The 19,734-nt window shown below is 41.9% G+C and overlaps 1 protein-coding gene across 1 annotated transcript; it reads right to left on the reverse strand.

Annotated features, from left to right (window-relative positions):
- Positions 1-3,554: 3,554 nt before the first annotated feature.
- On the reverse strand, positions 3,555-19,607 carry ARL14EPL (ARF like GTPase 14 effector protein like). Its single transcript, XM_068667009.1, has 3 exons — positions 8,187-19,607; positions 5,596-5,735; positions 3,555-5,386 (listed from the first exon to the last, which is right to left on the reverse strand). The coding sequence occupies exons 1-3, from the start codon at positions 8,295-8,297 to the stop codon at positions 5,164-5,166; spliced, it is 474 nt and encodes a 157-aa protein (XP_068523110.1). The 5' UTR covers positions 8,298-19,607; the 3' UTR covers positions 3,555-5,163.
- Between the last annotated feature and the right edge of the window lie 127 nt (positions 19,608-19,734).

The following is a 19,734-nucleotide window of genomic DNA, read 5'->3' on the forward strand; positions in this document are numbered from 1 at the left end:
CTTCCCCTCCAGACCTTTCAATGTCTTTGAAGCCCTCCTTTGGACACTAACAGTTTTATGTCCTTTTTATACTGTGGTGCCCAAAAACACGCGTAGTACTCGAGGTGGGGGTGCACCAGCATCCTCAGAGCAGAACAGGACAATCCCTCCCCTTGACTGGCTAGCAATGTCATGCTTGTTGCACCCCAGGGTATGGTTATCTCTTGTGGATCCCAGGGCACACTGCTGACTCATATTCAACTTGCTTTCGACTAAAACACCCAGATTCTCTTCAGATTCCCAAGATGATTGAAAAATAGTGGAGAGATGTGTTGCAATACCATCAGCCAGCTCTCTGAGTACCCTGGGATGAATCCCATCAGTCCCCATGGACTTCCATGCATCCAGCAGGAGAAGCAAGTCCTGCGCAAGTTTGGGCTTGGCTGGGAGTTTACTGTAGTCACAGTCCTCCAGCTCAGGGCACTTGGGATCCCAGAGCACATCATTGGTGTTGAAGACAGAGGTGAAGAAGGCAAAAAAGTGAATAAGGTAAAGGTCTCTGCTTTATCTATTTATCTCTGTTTGTGAGGTGACAGTCCTCATCACGTAACAGAACAATGTTTGCTGTGGTTCTCCTTTTGCTGTTAACATATATTTAAAACAAAACAAAACAAACAAAAAAAAAAAAAAAACAAAAACAAAAAATTTTTATTGTTCTCCACAGTACTGGCCAGTTTCAACTCTAATTGAGCCTTGGCCATACAAATTTTCTCACCCTTATCTATCACCTACAGAGGCAAACAGCATCTTACTAATCCTCCCATGTTGCGTGACCTCACTTTCAGCAGCTGTGCACTCTCTGTTTCTACCTAAGCTCTAGAAGATCCCTGCTCTGCCTGACCAACCTTCTGCCCTGCCTGCTTGACTTTCAACATTTTGAAATTGCCTGTTCCTGTGCTCTGAAGAGGTAGTACTTTAAAACTGACCAGCACTGATGTAATCTAAGGCCCTCAAATGCAGTTTCCCAGGGGACCTTATTAACTGTTCCCTGAGCAGCCTGAAGTCTGCTCTCCCCATATCCAGGGTTGAAGTTTTGGTGGCAGTTCTCCTCCTATCACCAAAGATTTTAAACTTGACTACTTCATGGTCACTTTGACCAAATAGCCACTGATTGCCACTTTGCCAATGAAACCTTCTCTGTTCACAAGCAACAGATCTAGGAGGGCACCTTTCCTACTTGTCTCCCTAAGTACTTGTGCCAATAAGTTATTATCCTGGTGTTTTGGGAACATCCTGGACCCATGTGTATTAGCTGTGTGGTATTCCCAGTAAACATCTAGCAAGTTGATGTAACCCCTAAGGACAAGGGTGGCTGATCTATAGGTATCATTGAGTTCCTTAAAAATGATTCATCAGTGTCATCATCCTGGCTGGGTGGTCTATAGTAGACTCCACAACAACATCCCCTTTATTAGCTCTGACCTAGGCCTGAGGGAAGCAGAAGACTTCCCCATGGGTTGGGTCCAGACAGCACATTGGGCCCTCTGTTCCCCTCAGAAGGGACTCCTCTATGAGAGTAACCTTTCTTTTCCTCTTGATGGAGATTGTTGCAATACAGGGGATAGACTGACTTATTCAAAATTCCCATCTTCTAACTCGTCTGATAAAACCTCAAGGGGTCTTTCTCTTTAGCACACCTTCACGTCCAAAGGCATAATACTTAATGGCTTTGACTTTCACTGTGGCCGCTTTGAGCCACATAATAATAGTTTTATTAACATTTTGTTTAGATTGGCTGTTGTTTTGGAAGCAGTTCTAAGTATTCCTTGCAATATGCAAGGAGAGCTACTTTTTGTTGTTTTTGTTGTTGTTGTGTTTTTGTTTAGTTTTGTTGGCTGGTTAGTTTCTTTTTTTTTTTTTTTTCCTTTTTTTTTTACTCACAGCTGTGACAACTTATTATATCTAAAAGTATAGAGAAATTGTTGAATGCTGCTTGTCTTTAGTGTCTGTCTAGCTTAAAGTCTAACTGGAAAATGAGGCAAAAAAGCAAGGTTATGTTCATAGCTCTATAGCTCTATCTATTTCTCGGAATTTTCAAGTTTAAAAATGGCAGAGGATGTGCAGTAGAGTCTTCAGAAAAAAGGATCTCAATAGCACAATGCTTAAGCATGTGGGAAGTTAGTGGAGAAAGAACATCTTTACCTTCACAAAAATTGTACAGGAGCACATTATTCATTTATATGACATATACTTCCCTGCAGTGATAACAACTAAGAAAGCAGAAGGTGAATATCTACTTCCAGATGCACACCAACTGTCAGTCAAGAGAAATAGACTGGAGGCTACAATGAATTCAGATTAAATTGAATCAATTTTTAGGCAAGAGACAAACAGATGGTATCTTAGGTAGGCTATACTTTGATGTGTACCTGTGCTTTCATCTTTCCTTAAACTGCTGTGGGATCACTGGTGAGCAAAAGCAGCCACATGGACAAGGAGCAGATATGCTAAGTAAACTGACAGTGTCATGAACTGTTTAACCTGCATAATCTAGAGAGAGAAGGAATGACAGACCTCATGGAACAGTTCATTGATCTGCCTCCCCTTATCATTTTAAGCACTAGCTTTCTAAAACAAACCCATTCCTTAAGGAAAAACATTCTGTTTAGACTGACAAGGTAAAAGGATGATCTAGTGTCATCTGGAGAGCAGGCATTTTCATAAGAGGCTGAGAAATGTCCTCTGCCTTTTCTGCTAGTGGATTTTATTTGTAACCACAGTGTCATCCAGTGTGGCATAAGGTAATTGCTTAATGGAAGCTATCAGACGTGGGAACTTTGTAATTTTTATATACATGCATCTACCACTAAATTTCACAACTAGTATAACCATAAGCTGACTCCTGATGTTGGCTGGGATAGAGTTAATTTTCTTCATAAAGGCTCATGTGGTGCTGTGCTTTGTATTTGTGGTGAAAATATGGTTGATAACACAGCAATGCTTCAGTTGTTGCAGAACACAGGGCCAAGGACTTTTCAGCTTGTGGTGCTGCCCCACCAGAGAGGAGGCTGGAGGTGCACCAGGAGCTGTGAGTGAGCAAGTGGCTGTGTGGAGCTCAGCTGCATGGTAGGGCTGAACCACAACAGTGACAGTCTTCTTCTTCTTTCCTTTCTGCCTCCCTTCCTCCCTCCCTTCCTTCCTTATTCTTCCTGTGTCTGAATGTCCTAATAGTGGTTATATTTGTTCACAATCAGCTGCCAACTTGGAAATAAGGGAAAAGTTAGTAGGGCCATTCCTTGCTACAATGAGGAGTCACTCCTAAACCTCAACAGATGTGCCTCTGCATCTTTCTCCCATTTTCATTATCCCTATCCTGGGTCTCACTTCTGATTTTTGCAGATTTTCATTCTTGTTTTTGTGTTTTTTTTTTCGATATTTTCAAGGTTGCTTTGAATGTGTTAGTGACAGAGTTCTCACCCGTTGCATTTGTCCGTGATTCTGATGGAGTGTGAAAACATAAAGCAAAATTAATTAATTCAATAACGGGATTCTGAATACTTACACATGGTGTTTAATCACATTACACATATAATTTAAAATGTAACTTTACCACAGGAATTCACTTGAGAAACTTTTTTTTTTTTTTTTTTTGCCTCTAAGTGGAAAGAAGAGCTCGCTCAAATCTGTCCGAATTATTTTAAAGAAAGTCTGACATCTTCCTGCCATCTTCATGTTCTTCAACAGCTGCTTCTTCTGTCAAGTTCAGAAGGAGTTTGTGGCATGCCTGGAACAAGAAACCATTGACAAACCTGAGTATATTGGTAAGACTTCCACCCTCCATAAAAGAATATGGTTCAGAGGTAGTCGTGGACTTCTTGGACTCCTAGTACAGGTCAAAGGATACTTTGGGACCAGGGAGGTATCTGAGGTAACAGGATCAGATTTGAGAGCCAAATATAGAGCATTTTAACCACCATAGCAGATATAACTATTAAGTTTCTTGGTACTGTGTCTTTTTATGCTACAAGCTTAAGTATTAAAGTGTCATTATCTGCAATGGACAAAAAATCATCCTGAGGTATCAACTCAGAAGTAGGCTCTGATGTTAAGGTATTTTGGGGGTCTGTTCTAGGAATTTTCTACTACAGGGAGATACCTGTACCTTGGAGCAGGGGGCCTCTGTCCACAGGCAACAGTCTCATGTAGGGAAGAAAAATGTTACCAATTTCAAAATTCAGAGAGCCACTTCAGGAAAAACAAGCAGTGGGCCCAGAGGATGATTCCCCCACTTAGCAGTATGCAATTTGAGATGGTCTGGGACAGCCTGCATGATTTAGGATCCTCACTCCTTAAAAATGGTGTAAGAGGAGACCCTGAGTGCCCATTATGAATGAAAATAGCTACCTCCTAAAAAGACAGGGTGTCTGTTGTGGTATTTGAAATCTGTAATGTCTTTTAGCAAGAAGAAGACTTCTGGAACTGAAGAGACTTTTTCTGCCCAGAGGCAAAAATATCTAATCCCTTTATTTCCAGTGTGAGCTATAATTAATGACTGGTCGAGGAGAGTGCACCATATGCTGACGAGGGGAAAAAAATGCCGGGGAAAAAAATGTCTTGTAGCCTGGACACAACAAGAAAGAGCTGACAAGTAGTTTCCACTCTCCTCCTCTTTATATACTGGGTGACACAGAAGGTGGTGACCTAGTTTTAGAAGACAGTGTTAGCTCAAATAACTCCCACTTAATCTATACAACACATGAATGCATCAGAAGGGAAAGGCACCTGGGTAAGTGTTCACAAAAGAATGTGTCACATGTCTGAGTAAATGCACAAGTGGAGAGATTGGAAAAAAAAAAAAAAAAAAGGTTACAAGAAATGTGGTTCCGCTCCCCAGGGTAAGAAAATCGTCTGTCCACAGCAGTCCATACACCTTTATTTTAAGAAAGTCAGGATTCAGAAAGAACTCACTAGGTGCCTCAGAAAAGCTCACATGGCTATGGAAGAATGAAATGCATGTTTTTATTTAATGTGAAAGGTTCAAGTATGCTAGGTAGGCAGCAATAAAGAAGCACAAGCACCACTGCCAGATATTTCACTAGAGACAATTCACAAAGTCAAGATATACTTTAACAAAATGTGAAGAAATGAGAACTTTGCTCAGGCACCAAAGCTATCAGCCCAAAATCAGTCATTGATAAAAAATGGGAAAGCACTGATCACATTCCCAGCTTCAGTCTCAATTGTATCATAAACCCATTTCCTATTGCAGCGACATTCTGGTCCACATTTATTTGAATTGCATTTGGGGCAAGGATAGAAGCAACCCAGGCAGTTCTTTTCCAGGCAGTCACACAAATCGATTTTATTACAAAGCAGCCGGCCATGTTTGTCATACTTCTTCATAATTCTGCAACAGCAAAGAAAAAGTGATTATTAGAGACTGTTTTTTTTTTTTTTTTTTTTTTTTTTTTCCAGAACTGCTTTCATGTGTAATAAAAAATCACTCTGAAAAATATTAATGCATTTATTCATTCCATTTATAAATGTAAATATAATGTAATGTAAACAGCATACTAGCCATTTTAAAATAGAAATATATAATAAATTATATCTTACTTGGGCTTATTAAAAAAATCTTGGTTCATCTGTGAAATGCACGCTTTTTTTTTCTGCTCTCTGGTTTCAGGATTGAAGTCAGCTACCTGAGGTCCTGGATTTTGAAAAGCTAAGAATTTTAGTTGTCTCTCGATTTGTTGCTAAGAAAAACAAACAAGAGCAACGTTACAAAAAGTTCTGTAGGTAGAACAAACATTTACTAGCTACCAAATGCCCTCCCTGTCTTCCAAATGACAGTAAGTATTCTTGATAACTCAAAACAACACAGATAGGAAGGTGAGGCAAAACTCAACATACATGTAAATTAAGGTAATATTGTTTTAAATATTTCCTTGTCTAGCTGTTAATTGATTATTCCATTGACTAAAAATGTAGAACCTAACAGGACAGGGAACAGTCAGTCAGGACTGAATAGAGATTCTTACTTGGGTACAGTGGCATGGTTTGAAAGTTGTCTTGTGGGAGGCAGAAATCACATATTTTTTCTTCAACTTGATTGATTATGTAAAAACAAGTAATACAATCATTCACATCTCAGCTGGATTGGCCCTTATCTTCACTGAGGTGCCTATAACTCTGCTTTGTTCAAACAGTCTGGGGACAAAGGAAATGTGTGGAGAAGCAGCTAGTGTATTTGGTAAGTGACAACCAAGGGACAAGCACAGACAGAAGTAAAGAAGCTAAACTAAACACCTTTAGTAAAGACACAGTTTCTGAGATATAGGAGGAAGTATTTTCTTGCATGCCTTATAGAATTCATGTTTACACTTATCTAAAACTGCTGAATAGTTCTGGGGGTTAAAACTTCAGCTCTGTTTCCTGTGACTGCACATAGCCCATGTATGTTGACAGTCATTTCTAAAGTCATCTCGGGCTTTGTGTCAGTTTCTCTTTAGACAATGACTGTGGACATTATATATTCAGTTATAATTTATTATGCACAGGTATAAATGTACATACAAATTGATATTTTATTTTTAAAATGGAGGTGAGTTGCCACCTCTCGGCTTTTGTGGAGGGTGTTGATCCTTTCAGAATCCACAGTGATTTTCAAAATCAGCTGAGTTCCTTCACTGTTTCTCATGAAGAAAACAGTGGCAGGTCACTCCAATCTACTGATTTAGAAATATGCATGCACTTGAATGCACTTCACAGAATCACAGAATTGTCTAGGTTGGAAGTAACCTCCACGATCACCTAGTCCAACCTCTGTCCTAACACTAACAAGTCCTCCACTAAACCATATCACTAAGTTCAACATCTAAACGTCTTTTAAAGACCTCCAGGGATGGTGACTCCACCACTTCCCTGGGCAGCCCATTCCAATGCCTAACAACCCTTTCAGTAAAGAAGTTCTTCCTAATATACAACCTAAAAAAAATCCAACCTCCCCTGGTGCAACTTTAGCCCATTCCCCCTTGTCCTGTTGCCAGGCAAGTGGGAGAATAGACCAACCCCCATCTCACTACAGCCTCCTTTAAGGTACCTATAGAGAGCAATAAGGTCACTCCTGAGCCTCCTTTTCTCCAGGCTGAACAACCCCAGCTCCCTCAGCTGCTCCTCATAAGACTCCAAACCCCTCACCAGCTTTGTCACCCTTCTCTGGACTTGCTCGAGCACCTCGATGTCCTTCTTGTAGTGAGGGACCCAAAACTGAACACAGTACTCGAGATGTGACCTCACCAGAGCTGAGTACAGGGAGACAATCACTTCCCTAGCCCTGCTGGCCACACTGCTTCTGATACAAGCCAGGATGCCGTTGGCCTTCTTGGCCACCTGAGCGAGCACACTGCTGGCTCATATTCAGCCGACTATCAAACACTATGCCCAGGTCCTTCTCTGTCAGGCAGCTCTCCAACCACTCATCTCCCAGCCTGTAGCTCTGCTTGGGGTTATTGCGCCCCAGGTGCAGGACCCGGCACTTGGCCTTGTTGAACTTCATGCAGTTGACCTCACCCCATCGGTGCAGCCTATCCAGATCCTCCTGCAGAGCCTTCCTACCCTTGGGCAGATCAAACCATGCACCTAACTTGATGTTGTCTACAAACTTACTGAGGGTGCACTCGATCCCCTCATCCAGATCATCAATAAAGATATTAAAGAGGACTGGTCCAGTACCAAACCCTGGGGAATGGGGGAATGCCACTAATGACCGGATGTGACTTAGTGACTTATTTACTACAGGTCATTGGTGCTGTGCATCTTCAGTTGAATTCTCATGAAAACTAACTGGGCAATCTCATGCACCTACATTATTCAGACATTTCTGCTTTGGAGCATGAGGTAGATTTTTGGTGCAGAAGATGTATTCCAGTATCATCACAGCCTGTGATCATAAAGAATGTGATTTCAAGTTGGAAACAAATCATAAGCTATCCCTCTAAGAATACTTTTTTTTTTTCTTTCACATTTACTTAGAGCTCTGAAGTACTCCTAGCCTTCTGTCTTACTGCCCTGTAAACTTGACTATTTTGCTGTTGTCATTACCGATATTTCCCTATGAGTCCAGCTTTTTATTTTTATAATCATGAAAGAAATTGAAGGCAAATGGCAAGGATCTTGACAACAAAATGGGACTAGAGAAGTCATACCAGTCTTTTTTGGGTTTTTGAGCAGTCCTTGGCAGGAGAGACATTTCCTTCTGCAGATGTTTCCTGCCCAGTGTTGCTTTTCTTGCCATTTGCTTCCATGTGATCACTCATTTGATTATTCTTATGAAATAAATACACACATGTTAGACATATACAAAAGTGTAAGAATCTCAGAATTTTAAGTGAACATTTTAAGGTTAGTAGGTGATACCCACATTAGACATTTATGTGTTATTAACCAACACCAAACACATAACAAAATGCGGCACAGTATCAGCCCCGATTTTAAAACTGCATTAAAATAATATAATATATAGCTGTATCACCAAAGCCATTCTATTATTCATCATTAAGCAAAACTCAAAAAAATTCTGTCATCTCTGAGTCTGCTACTAACTCCACATCACCGCTTTGTCACCTTTAATGTAAAAGTGAGGACTGGTATTCTCACTGAATGCACAAAAGCCATCCGTGGTGTCCAGTGGAGTTGAAGCCAACAGAAGGTACGAGCAGTCGTTTCGCTTACCAGAAGGTGACACTGTTGTTCTAGCTGCAATTCTTTTTGTAATGCTCCAAAAATTAGCGGGTGGGCTGATTGGAGTGGGGAGGGTGGTTCTGGAAGCTTTCAGCCGATTAACTAGAAGAAAACTTCTTGACATTTATATTTCAGCCATTAGATTTGCAAGAGATTTTTGCTTATAAATAGAGCCTAGTAATAATAATAATAGCTAATAATAGTAATAATACCTAACTTTTTAGGTTTAATGGAAAAAAAGTGCATCACTCAGTCAGCTAACAAAGCACCCACAAGGACTATGGGTTCTGTGAGTCTGCCTTACAAATGCCACCCTTCTCCTCCCTGTCACACAGAAACGGTGGTGACAACTGTTCAGGATGGATGTTAACTACTTCTTTTTACTCAGCTTGTGAAGCCACTTGCTTACAATTTAGTACAATGTATGTAACTCGAGTGCCTCTGCATTAACGCGAGCAGCACCAGAAGTATTTAACCTTTTTTTTGGAGTTCCTCTAACCCTTCCCCTGGTGCTGCCCAGTCACTCCCATTGCCTCTGCCAATTAGCACAGGGGTCTTTGCCAGGTTACCCTGTGCATTAGGATCGTTGCCCAAGCCCTGCTCCAGAGATCTTTGCTTAACCATTACCAAAGGGCCAGCATCTCTCTGTGGGAAGCAGGAGAGGAGTCCAGGCCTTTAATACCTCTCCGCAGCTAAAATAGGATTAGCAATGAGAAAGAAGTGAGCTCATAGTAGCAGGAGGTGACACTTTCTTTGAGAGGCAGAAGAATAGCCTTCAAACTGTTTCAGAGAGGTTTTCCCTTTATCTTATTCAGTGACACTCTTCACAACAGGGTGCTCTGGAGCAAGTTTCAGTCCTGGTACTCAGGTATCTTCATAGGCTTAGAAAAGAAAAGCTATTAACAGGCAACTAACATTTGCTTTATGGGAGAGCCTGCTTCCCTGCAAATTTGCTAGGGACACACAAATAAAACAAGAGAGAAAGCCACCACTCCGCAGAAAGTGAACACTGGTCTTAGTTTGCACTCAGCCTGGAGTCCTGATAAGGATTTTCCTCCTACATCTACTCTTATGTTCAACCATGCACATAACATTGTCAAAGCACTTTATCAGTATGCACGAGCATCATCTTTGCCTGCTTGTCCTGCAGGAGCAGGACAGCCATCAGCACCTACCACTGTAAGTGTGCAGAATTTCCCAGTGTCTTTAGGTGTTGTAAATATTTGACCCCTTTGTAAACTAGGTCCTAGCTTTTATCTGGAGCCAAATATCCCAAATCAGACGCCACTTCTAAAATCTTGGCAGAAAAGGAACAAGGCCGTGTCTCTTTCCAAACAACATACTTCAAATACCCTCACAGGTGCTCATTGAGTATATTCTGCAGAGAAAATGTAGCACATTTCTGTCTCCACATAATTGTAAATATCAAGTGTTAAGTTTTAATCTCCAGGAAAGACACTAAGGGACTAGGAAACTGTGCAAGATTTAGAAACTGGTAAGACCCACAGGACTCATTTTCCTCCAGAACATGTCCGGACACGGGGGAAGGATGGGGAAAAGAGGGAGATTGTGAAACTCAGACATCCACTCTCAAGTCTGCAAAACCAGAGGAAATGATTTTTTTTTTTTCCTGAAGCACTGTTTATCCATCTAATGTGAGTAAACTTTTGGTCTACTGTGTCTGGCTGTAGTGATAAACCATTGACAATGCATTCAACTCCAGTCATTTTCATTCAGATTTCAACTCTGATGTCTTTAGAGGAAAGCCACTAGTTGCACTGTTCCTCCCCCAAAAACTCTGCTCTCCAAAATCTCTTTAACAGAGCAAGATCTTCCTGGGGGTGATCAGCCACAACTCAAAATACCGCTGTGACTGCAGCATATGGCTGAGAAATGGCAATTTCAACACAGATCCTTGGCACAGCCAAAAGCAAAGCTAAAAGGCGATTAGGGGAGGAAAAAAATCAGAGGCTGTGTTATATTAAAAGAGACTTGGTCTTATCCAAGTGACAGATGTTTCTGTTCAGAGAACAGTTTCAGAAGATGTTGGGATTTGGAAGGAGTTGCATTTGTTTATGATTTTCATAAGAGAAATATTTTCCTGTATTGCTCTTTCAAGAATTTAATATTCCTATTTATGATCCTTGCAGATTGCACTGTCTAAATATTTCAGCTGGTGAAACGTGATGACCACCATTCCAGATACTTCAGCAGCCTACAGCTAGTATCTCTGTAGGGCTTTCCAGAGTGAATGCACGCTGTTTTCAAGCTGCATTTGTTCACTCCAGGGGACCTCTGGCTTGGATCTGTAACCATGTCCCTCACCTTCACCAGGGCAAAAGAGGGTGCAACCCTATACCCACATGGACTAGATTGAGACATTTCAATGGTCACATTTTCCTCATAAAGGAGTTCTTCAGAGATGTCGGTGGGCTGAGACCAGTAGTCAGGTTTGTGGTACATTCTCATATGCATCTTGAAATCTCTATAGGAAATCTGGTGACAGCCTAATTAAGGATGAGAATAAATTAGTCTTCCTCAGAATCAGTTGTGGGCTGAGCTGCCATGAAGTGGAAAGGCCACTTACCACCTTGTGTACACCTTCTCTCATACCCCCAAATGTGCATTTGTGTTCACGAGATGGCCTTTAAGGCAGCAAGGAAACGTAGATCAAATGAACAAATAGGTCTCTTTCGCAGCTCAGCAAGGGATTGCTCTGGTGGTGACAGAGATTGCTCCGTGGTGACAGAGTGGCCCATTCTGTGACAAGAGTCCCTCAGAGCAAATCCTACCCTCTCCCAGTAAAATAAAACTAATCATCATGAATTTTCCCTTCCAGTCCAAGAGCCTTTCCTCCATATGTGGAAGTGAGGGATCCTTTAGCAGAACCCTAAAAGAGAATTTAAAAACCATGTGCACCTGCAGGTGGTCATGCAATAGGCAGAAGAGATCTGCCAGACTCACCTTCTGAAAAACTGCAGTTCTGAAGGGGATATGCTCAGTTCAGAGTAGACCATAAGAAAGAAAGGAGCTTCTCCAGAATTTTATGTTGTGCTTACCAGGGAAGGAGGCTGTCACAGCACAGGTTTCTTGCTGCACAATTCCTCTGACAGTGAGAGTATGACGTCAGCCCCACAGTGACTGAAACAGAAGACAAATAATCAAAATAACATTCCCCGGAGAAGCAGGCTGAAGACAGTGCCAGGTAACTGTCTTAAAGAGCCTCACACTTCCTGTCTCATTAATTATGTTTTTTAAGTAGTACTTATCACAAAGAGTGTAAATAGAGAAACAATAAAAATGGGAATAAGAATCCTCATGTTACTTCCATCTGTTGTGTCTTCACAGAACAAACATATAAGCTTTTTTATCTTAAAGAATAACTAAATAACAAAACTGTAATAACTATTGCATTTTACAAAAATTGTTTTTTGTTTTGTTTTGTTTTGTTTTTGTTTGTTTGTTTTTTGTTTGTTTGTTTTTTTCAGAACAAGGATGCAGTGAAGTCATATTCTACCATATACCTTTTAGACAAAATGTTTGGATTCTGTTTCCATCTCCAATAGTCAAAAGTCACCAAATAAATACGCTCCCTAATAGCTACACTGACATCACAACCTCACGGTTCAGCTTGCTGCCTTTCATGACTGTTTATTTTCCCGGTGGAGACAATTCAGGCTCCTCCTGTTACCTCCAGATGCCAATTGCCAGCATGCCACAATCATCGATGGCTTTCACTGCTCTTCCCTAGAATGCTATTAAAACCTAAAGAACATCCAAAGCTGTCAAGTCTTATAAATTCTTCTGTGTGCTTAGACAAATAGTTCAGAACATCCTTTTAACTTCATCAGCTGCATCCATCCATTCTCTGAGGCATTTCACAACCCAGTCTGAGGGCAAGTATATTTATTATTTACTATTTTATTTTCTTTCCCTCCAAATATTTTTAAAACCAAAAAACAAACAAAAACAACCAACCAACCAAACCAAAACAAAAAAAAAACACAACACATTCTAGCAGCAGACCTTAGCTAGGTGATTTAAATGATACTACACATGCACTTGTTTTGTTTCCCAGACTGTCTTCCTTGCCCTGAAAAATAAAACAGAAATCCCTCAAGGGAAAAGAAAAATCTAAACCTCCAAGGTACTCCTGCAACAATAAGAAACAGATAAAAAACTACCACCTGTTTTATTTTCCTACATATTTTTCATTATTCTTCTGATCTTTCCATATAATGCAGAAAAGAGGAATTAATATCTCTACAAACACAAAATGTATTATTAAACCAGGTTATGTTTAATATCTCATATTCTTCAGTTTGGTGTCCTCCTAATACTTATACATATATGAACTTTTGAACTTTGTGTTCATTATCAGGCTTGTGTGTTGGTTTTTTTTTAGTTAGTTAGTTAGTTTGTTTTTATCATGTCAGATAATAACTAGCAGCCTGAAATCTACTCAGAATAGTTTGGTACTATGTTAGGCTATGAGTGAGGGTATACACATACATTAAAGCTTTTGGTGACATTTAGAGGGATTGATACCAGTGGCAAAACTCCCAGTGGTTCCTACAGAGCCAAATCTTCCCTTCTTTGAGTATGCGACTGCAAATATGTATTGGGAGATGTGATGCAAATGTCCCTATTATTTCAAGGAGAGGAGAGGAGAGCAGAGTAGGGGAGAGGAGAGTAGAAAGGAAGAGAGCGGAGGTGAGGGAAAGGGGGGGGAAGGGAGAAGAACCAACTCCCCCAGAAGTGGTATGGGGGGGGCAGAGGAGGGAATTGAAAAGGTAGAAGTGAGAATAATCATGGGTTGACATAAAGACAGCTGAATAGGTAAATCAGAAGTGGCACATGCAAGCAAGTCAAAGCAAGGAATTCATTCAATGTTCAGACACTTCCAGAAGAGCAGAGCTTATCATGCCTAACAGTTTCTTGGGAAGACAAATGCCATCACTCTAAACATCCCCCCTTTGCTCCTTTACCCCCAGTTTTATTGCTGACCATGATGTCATGTAATATGGGGCATCTCTTTGGTCAGTTAGGGTCAGCCCTGCTCCATCCCAGCTCCTTGCACACCCCTAGCCTCCTTGCTGGCAGGGCAGCATAAGAAGCTGAAAAGCCTTTGGCTCTGTGCAAGCACTGCTCAGCAAGAGCTGAAACATTGATGTGTTATCAGCAATTTTGGTTCCAAATCTAAAACACAGCACCATACAGGATGCTATGGAGAAAATTAACAATCCCAGCCAAAACCACTGCACCTTCCTTCTGTGCCACTGAGATCTGCAATATAAACTTATTGGCTGATATATAAACAGGTTTCTGTTTCATCACCCAAAAGATAAGAGTATTATGCAAGTATCTCCGTGGCCAGGCCAACACTGGACAGGCTTTATTCTGCAGGGAGACTGAATTATTCATTTCACTGTCAACTTTCCTCCATGCAAATTCCCTCCACCATTAAATGGCAATAAAAAATTTGCAACTGATTGGAAACAGATTGCTGCTGGTAGTTTTTCAGAACAGCATCAGATAAGCAGACTGAATACTGCCTCTGCTGGTACTTCCCATGCACCTGAGTGCATCTGTATCCTGCAGCTAGCAGGAAAGAGGCAGCTGGAAAGGAGAGACTGGATTTAAAAGCATTAAAAATGAGTGTGTAATGTCCTTACCCCTTTTGTAAATAGTTTCTTGGGGCTCTGTGGTTTCATTATTTAAATGTAATTACAGGTGAGGTGTTCAGTGGAAAGAAAAAAAATAATAATAAATAAATTTAAAAAAAAAAAAAAGGTGCTCTGACAAGATCACTACAGACTCATTTGTAGAGATATTGATAAGAAGAGGTCACAAAAGTCTTGTGTGACACCAGGGGAGAACAAAACACCTTTCTCCCCAGGGTAGGAGCTGTGAATCCTGCCTCCAGACCAGCTTGGCACCAGCAAGTTTTGTCCACAACCCCACCACTGACAGGCCTCATGGCAGCAAAAGAGGCTGCTTCCTCCCAGCCAGTGCTGTTTCAAGCCCAAAGCCAGAGACATGGCTTAACTCTTTTCTTGTTTTCCATAACACCCTAGCTCGGGCGGGCTGCCTCAGCCAGGCCTTTCCCCACAACCCTCACCAGCCCTGTGTTGCTGTTGGGAGAGGGTCATCCAGCTTCCTCCCTTGGGCCCATGGCCTCCACACCTGCCGGCATGGCTGCTCTTCCCTCGTGGCCATGTTATGCCATGCCACCCCAGGCCATGCCATAACCCCCTGTATGGTTATCTCCTCCCTTACCACCCACACACATCTGGATGCTGGCAGCAGGAGCTGTGGGGAGCTCGGTGGGAGGTGGCCAGCACATCCCCGCGCTGCTGGGTCATGGCTGGTTCCAACCGCCACCAACAGCCCCCCAGCAGGGCAAGAGGTGCTTTGGGAAAGTGTTTAGGAAAGGGTGAAAATGCCAGGCAAAGAGAAGAGTGAGGAAATTAAAATCTAAAAAAGCGAGAACAGCCACCAAGTCACAAGGGTCATCAAAGGAGGAGTGGAGCAGGTGCTCCTAGCAAGCTCTTATGTGAGAGACTGCAGTGCACAGAGAGGACCCATGCAGGAGCAGCGAAGAGCATGAGGAGGAAGGGGCTGCAAAGAGGAACCATTACAGACCAAACACAACTGCTGCTCCCCATTCCCCTGCATCGCCCAGGGAGGAGGATGAGGGAGCAAATTTCTTCAGCCTGGGAGGAAGGATGGGGGGGGGAGGAGTGCTTTTATTGTTTTAGTTTTGTTTCTCAGCTACCTACTTGGCAATGAATTAAACTCATCTTCCCCAAGTCAAGTCTGTTTTTGCCCATGACACTAACAGTAACCAATCACCCTGTCTTTCTCTTGATCCATAAGATTTTTCATGTCATTTTCTCCCCTGGTCCTCTCATAAAAGGGAAGTGAAACAGATGAGGTTGGGCATATGGCAGCTGGTTCCGGCTAGCCCACCACACCCCAGCCCACCATCCCCTCTCAGGTCCTTCCCTCAGATAACGTCACGTTGCAAAGAAAGACAGAAAATGGCACCTGAAAGATCAGGGCCTGCTGTCTTTGCTAGAGAGGAGCCCCTGCACCCCTGGGACAGGGTGTGTGGAGGTGACAGCTCTTTTTGTGCTCTGTGAGTCTCTCTACACAATGTGAGTGTGGTGAGGCCACATCACTCTTTGTTCATGACACTTTAGCCCGTGTCCCCTTTTCCCCACCCCATACCCACCTTTTCTGGGACTCACAACAACCCTGAAAGGATCAAGCTGGTCCTCCTGCCCTGTGCACACATACTATTTACATAGCCAGGTCGCGTGGGGCCTGTGCCTCACTGCTCAGACTCCACAGCTGATTTCTTTCTCCTCACCTGCCCCAAGAGCTCCTCAGGGTGCCAGGGAGGAAAAGGGCATGAGCTGGTGGGACAGACACAACAGGTGGCACAGGGCAGAAGATGTCTAGCACTGCTTGGTGCTGGAGGATGAACGCCTGTGAGGGGACTGCGGCCTGTGGGGAATTCAGGCCAGGGGAAGGGACACTGCTGAGGAGCTGTGGATGACCCACACGAGGACAGGGATACCTTTGTTGGGATTATTAATCCCCATCTAGATGAACAACGGAGAACACAACATAATCCTTTGACATACCTTAGGTTGAGTTACTTCAGGGCAAGGAAGCAGGGCACTCAACACACTCGAGATGCCTGAACCATCTTTACCCTATTCTTGTTCCCCTTGGATCTTGCTTCCCTCACTTTCTTCTTCATCCTGTCTCCTTTTTATACCCATAACCCTCTCACCTGTTTTCATCCTCCCTTCCCAAATATTCTGTCAGGTCCCTTACTCCTTCCATTGCATAATTTCTTCCACATCCTTGCAGTTCCCCTTGAGACTCCTGGCCAGTCGTGCATGTGTGCCATAAACTCAGAACAAGCTTAACTTTTTGACTTACACTCTCTCAGGGCAGAGAACAGGACATAAGCCAAAAGGCTAATCTTTTCCCATCATATCTGTGTTTTTTGCCTCAGGGCCCACTGAATACATCCTGCCTATTAATGACACCTCCTCTCTCTGGAAATTTCCCTACACACCCCTACATCGTCACAACTGCTTGCCCCATGCCACCTACACAGCCTGCGTAAGTACTATAAAAGCTCATTTCCCATCCACGTCCTCATAATCATTTTTAATGAACTTCCTTTCACCTCATCTCCCTTTGCAATAAATCAGCTTTCCAGCTCGTCACGGATTCCTTTCCTCCACCTCACCCTCCCTTGCTGCAGCTCCCACTTGCCACTCCCAAATGTCTATGCTCAACTTGTATTCAATGGCAGTACAAACTGATATGGTACAGCTACTGATGCCACCATGTACAAATGTGTGGACTCTGTGTACTGGGTCTGGTTGGGATGTTAACTTTCCCTGCAGCAGCCCATCCAGTGTTGTGCTCTGCACTTGTATCTGGAACAGCAGTGGTATCAAACCAGTGCTGTGTCTGCTGCTGAGCAGTGCTGGCACAGCATCAGGCCTCTCCCTAACCCTTCTAGGGGGTGGGCAAAAAAGTGAGAAAAGAAACATCACCAGGCCAGCTGACCTAAACCAAATAAAGCAATATTCCCTATCATATGGTGTCACACTCAGCAATAAAAGGTGGAAAAAGGAAGAAGAGCGGAAGGGTGGGCTCTCATTGCAAAAACGTCAGTCCTCCTCCCGAACACCAGCTACATGCATTGAGGCCCTGTTCCAAGGATGTGGTCAAGCATTGCTCATTTGTGGGAAGTAGAGAGTAATTTCTTTCCTCTGCATTTCCACATAACCTTTATTTGTTTTGTTTTGTTTTGTTTTTTCCCTTTCCCCCTTTCCTTTTCCCCTTTCTCTCTTTTCCCCTTTAGTTAAATTGTTTAGTTAATAATAATCTTTCGTTAATATATTTTTTTTTCCTTAAATTAAATTATCCTTATCTCAACCTGTGAGTTGTTCTTTACTTTACTTCTTCCCCTCCTCATCTAGGGAGGGGGAGTGAGAGAGTGGTTGTGGTGTTTAGCTGCCTAGCATGGTAAAACCACCACACTCTGGAAGCAAGAGAGATCCTACACAGGCAGCTTGCTCAGAAATCACCTTCAGCATTTCCCTATGTCACAAAAACTGTTCAACTACAGTCTGAAAGACAGAATATCAGCCAAGAGGTGCACATCAGTCAGGACTGCCTATTTGAAAATAACTTCTAGTTTTAAACTGTTTTAATCCTTATTTACATAATGGTTATTTTTTGGTGTTTTGTTTTTGTTTTGTTTTGTTTTTCAATTAAGATTTTTCTTCAGTAGAAAGAAGAAAATATCATAAAAGAATAATAAGGAAAGGGGAGAGTGGTTAGAGAGGATGAGTGGTTGCTCACAGCCGGAAGGAAATGGTTTGACCATGCTAGTCTTACAGGCTAAACGTTGTTACAGAAACTTTAGTCCATAAATCTTACAGCAATGACTTTCTCATGCTTTGCTTAGCCCATCCGATGGCTAATAAGGCAAAGCTACTGATTGACTAAGGGGAGTCCTGGGACATGCTGATTTAAAACCCCTCCAACTCATCATAGCCTAGCTGAATGGGTCTGCGGTCTGAATCAGCTTGATGAAAACCCTCAAGACTGCACGCAATTTTCTTTGGCACTACCTTTAACTGGATCAACTGCTAAAGAGATCAAATAGTTTCAGGACAAATCTGGCTGCACCAGCTGGTAATGCCCAAGTGTTAAAGGGATTCTTGGGTAGTGTCACAACAGCTACAGGGTTTGTTTTGCACCACAGAGAAGCAAAGAATTTTCATTACATCCAATATGGCTACATTTTCCTTAAGTGCATTTAGAGGTGAAAAATTCTTTTCAATGAAAAATTCTTTGTGTCAACAAGTCTGTTTTTACATTCCTTGTCTCCTCACCATGTGGTACTGAACTTCTTGGGTTTCCTACGCATCTATGTAACACTGTTTTCTGTGTTAACCAGAGCACCAGTACAAGTAGCTTTGCCATAATGCTATTACCACACAAATGAATTGCTTGAACTGAGGAACCCATAATTCTTTACACACAAGCTAATATGTTTTGCTAGTATTAGTACTCTAGAGGCCTGAATTCTGTGTCCGTCATGTCTGAAACACTGAGTAAGCAAGATGATTTAACCTGTGTTTAAATTAGCATACAGATCTGTGCCACAAGAATGGAAACACTTGATGATGTTTCAGAGGGCTTAGTTTGGACTAGTTGTAACCTAGGGCCATGAAAAAAAAAAGACCATCAAATGATGGAGCTTATTACTTGCATCCCAAAAGCTGATCATTTCCTTGTTTAATTTTTTCCAAAAAGAATCTGGTTCACATACCCCAAGACTGTCCTGGGGGTTAAAGAATGATAACAGAGACAACAGGGAAGGTCTCTTCAAAAGCCCATTCCTAATCAAACATGAATGTGAATGTAAACACTTTCAGTACAAACCTTTACAGATCTGCTCAAGAAAAATAAAGTTTTAATGACAAGGTGTCAATTTATTATAATTAAAAGATGATATTTCTTTATTCCTTTTCTGTCCACAGCTCTGAAGCCATTAACAAGTTTATGTTTCATGACACTGTTCTAAATTATTATCCCCTTTGCATCTTACAAACAGAGAATTGGAAAGCAACAGATGAAATGACTTGCCCAAGGCTGGAGTGCAGATAAGCAAAACAGAATATAAAGCTTTTCCAGCTTCCTTATGTGTTTTTGCCAAAAACTTGTACCACACCCTTTGTTCTGATATTTAGACAGGAAAAGAAAAAAAAAAAAAAAAAAGAAAGGATTTAGAGCTGTATCTGTGTATTAGGTTATTATTAGCAACACATCCCTACAAACAACTCATCCCAGTAAGGAATTCATTTAGATACAATATGAAAATATATATCTTATTTCTGATCTGAAATCAGAATCTTTCTTTTCTTTATGAATTGGTTTAGCCCAGCTTTCCAGTTGGGAAGACAACCA

This window comes from Anas acuta, chromosome Z (genome assembly GCF_963932015.1).
Source record: "Anas acuta chromosome Z, bAnaAcu1.1, whole genome shotgun sequence".
Classification (NCBI taxonomy): domain Eukaryota; kingdom Metazoa; phylum Chordata; class Aves; order Anseriformes; family Anatidae; genus Anas; species Anas acuta.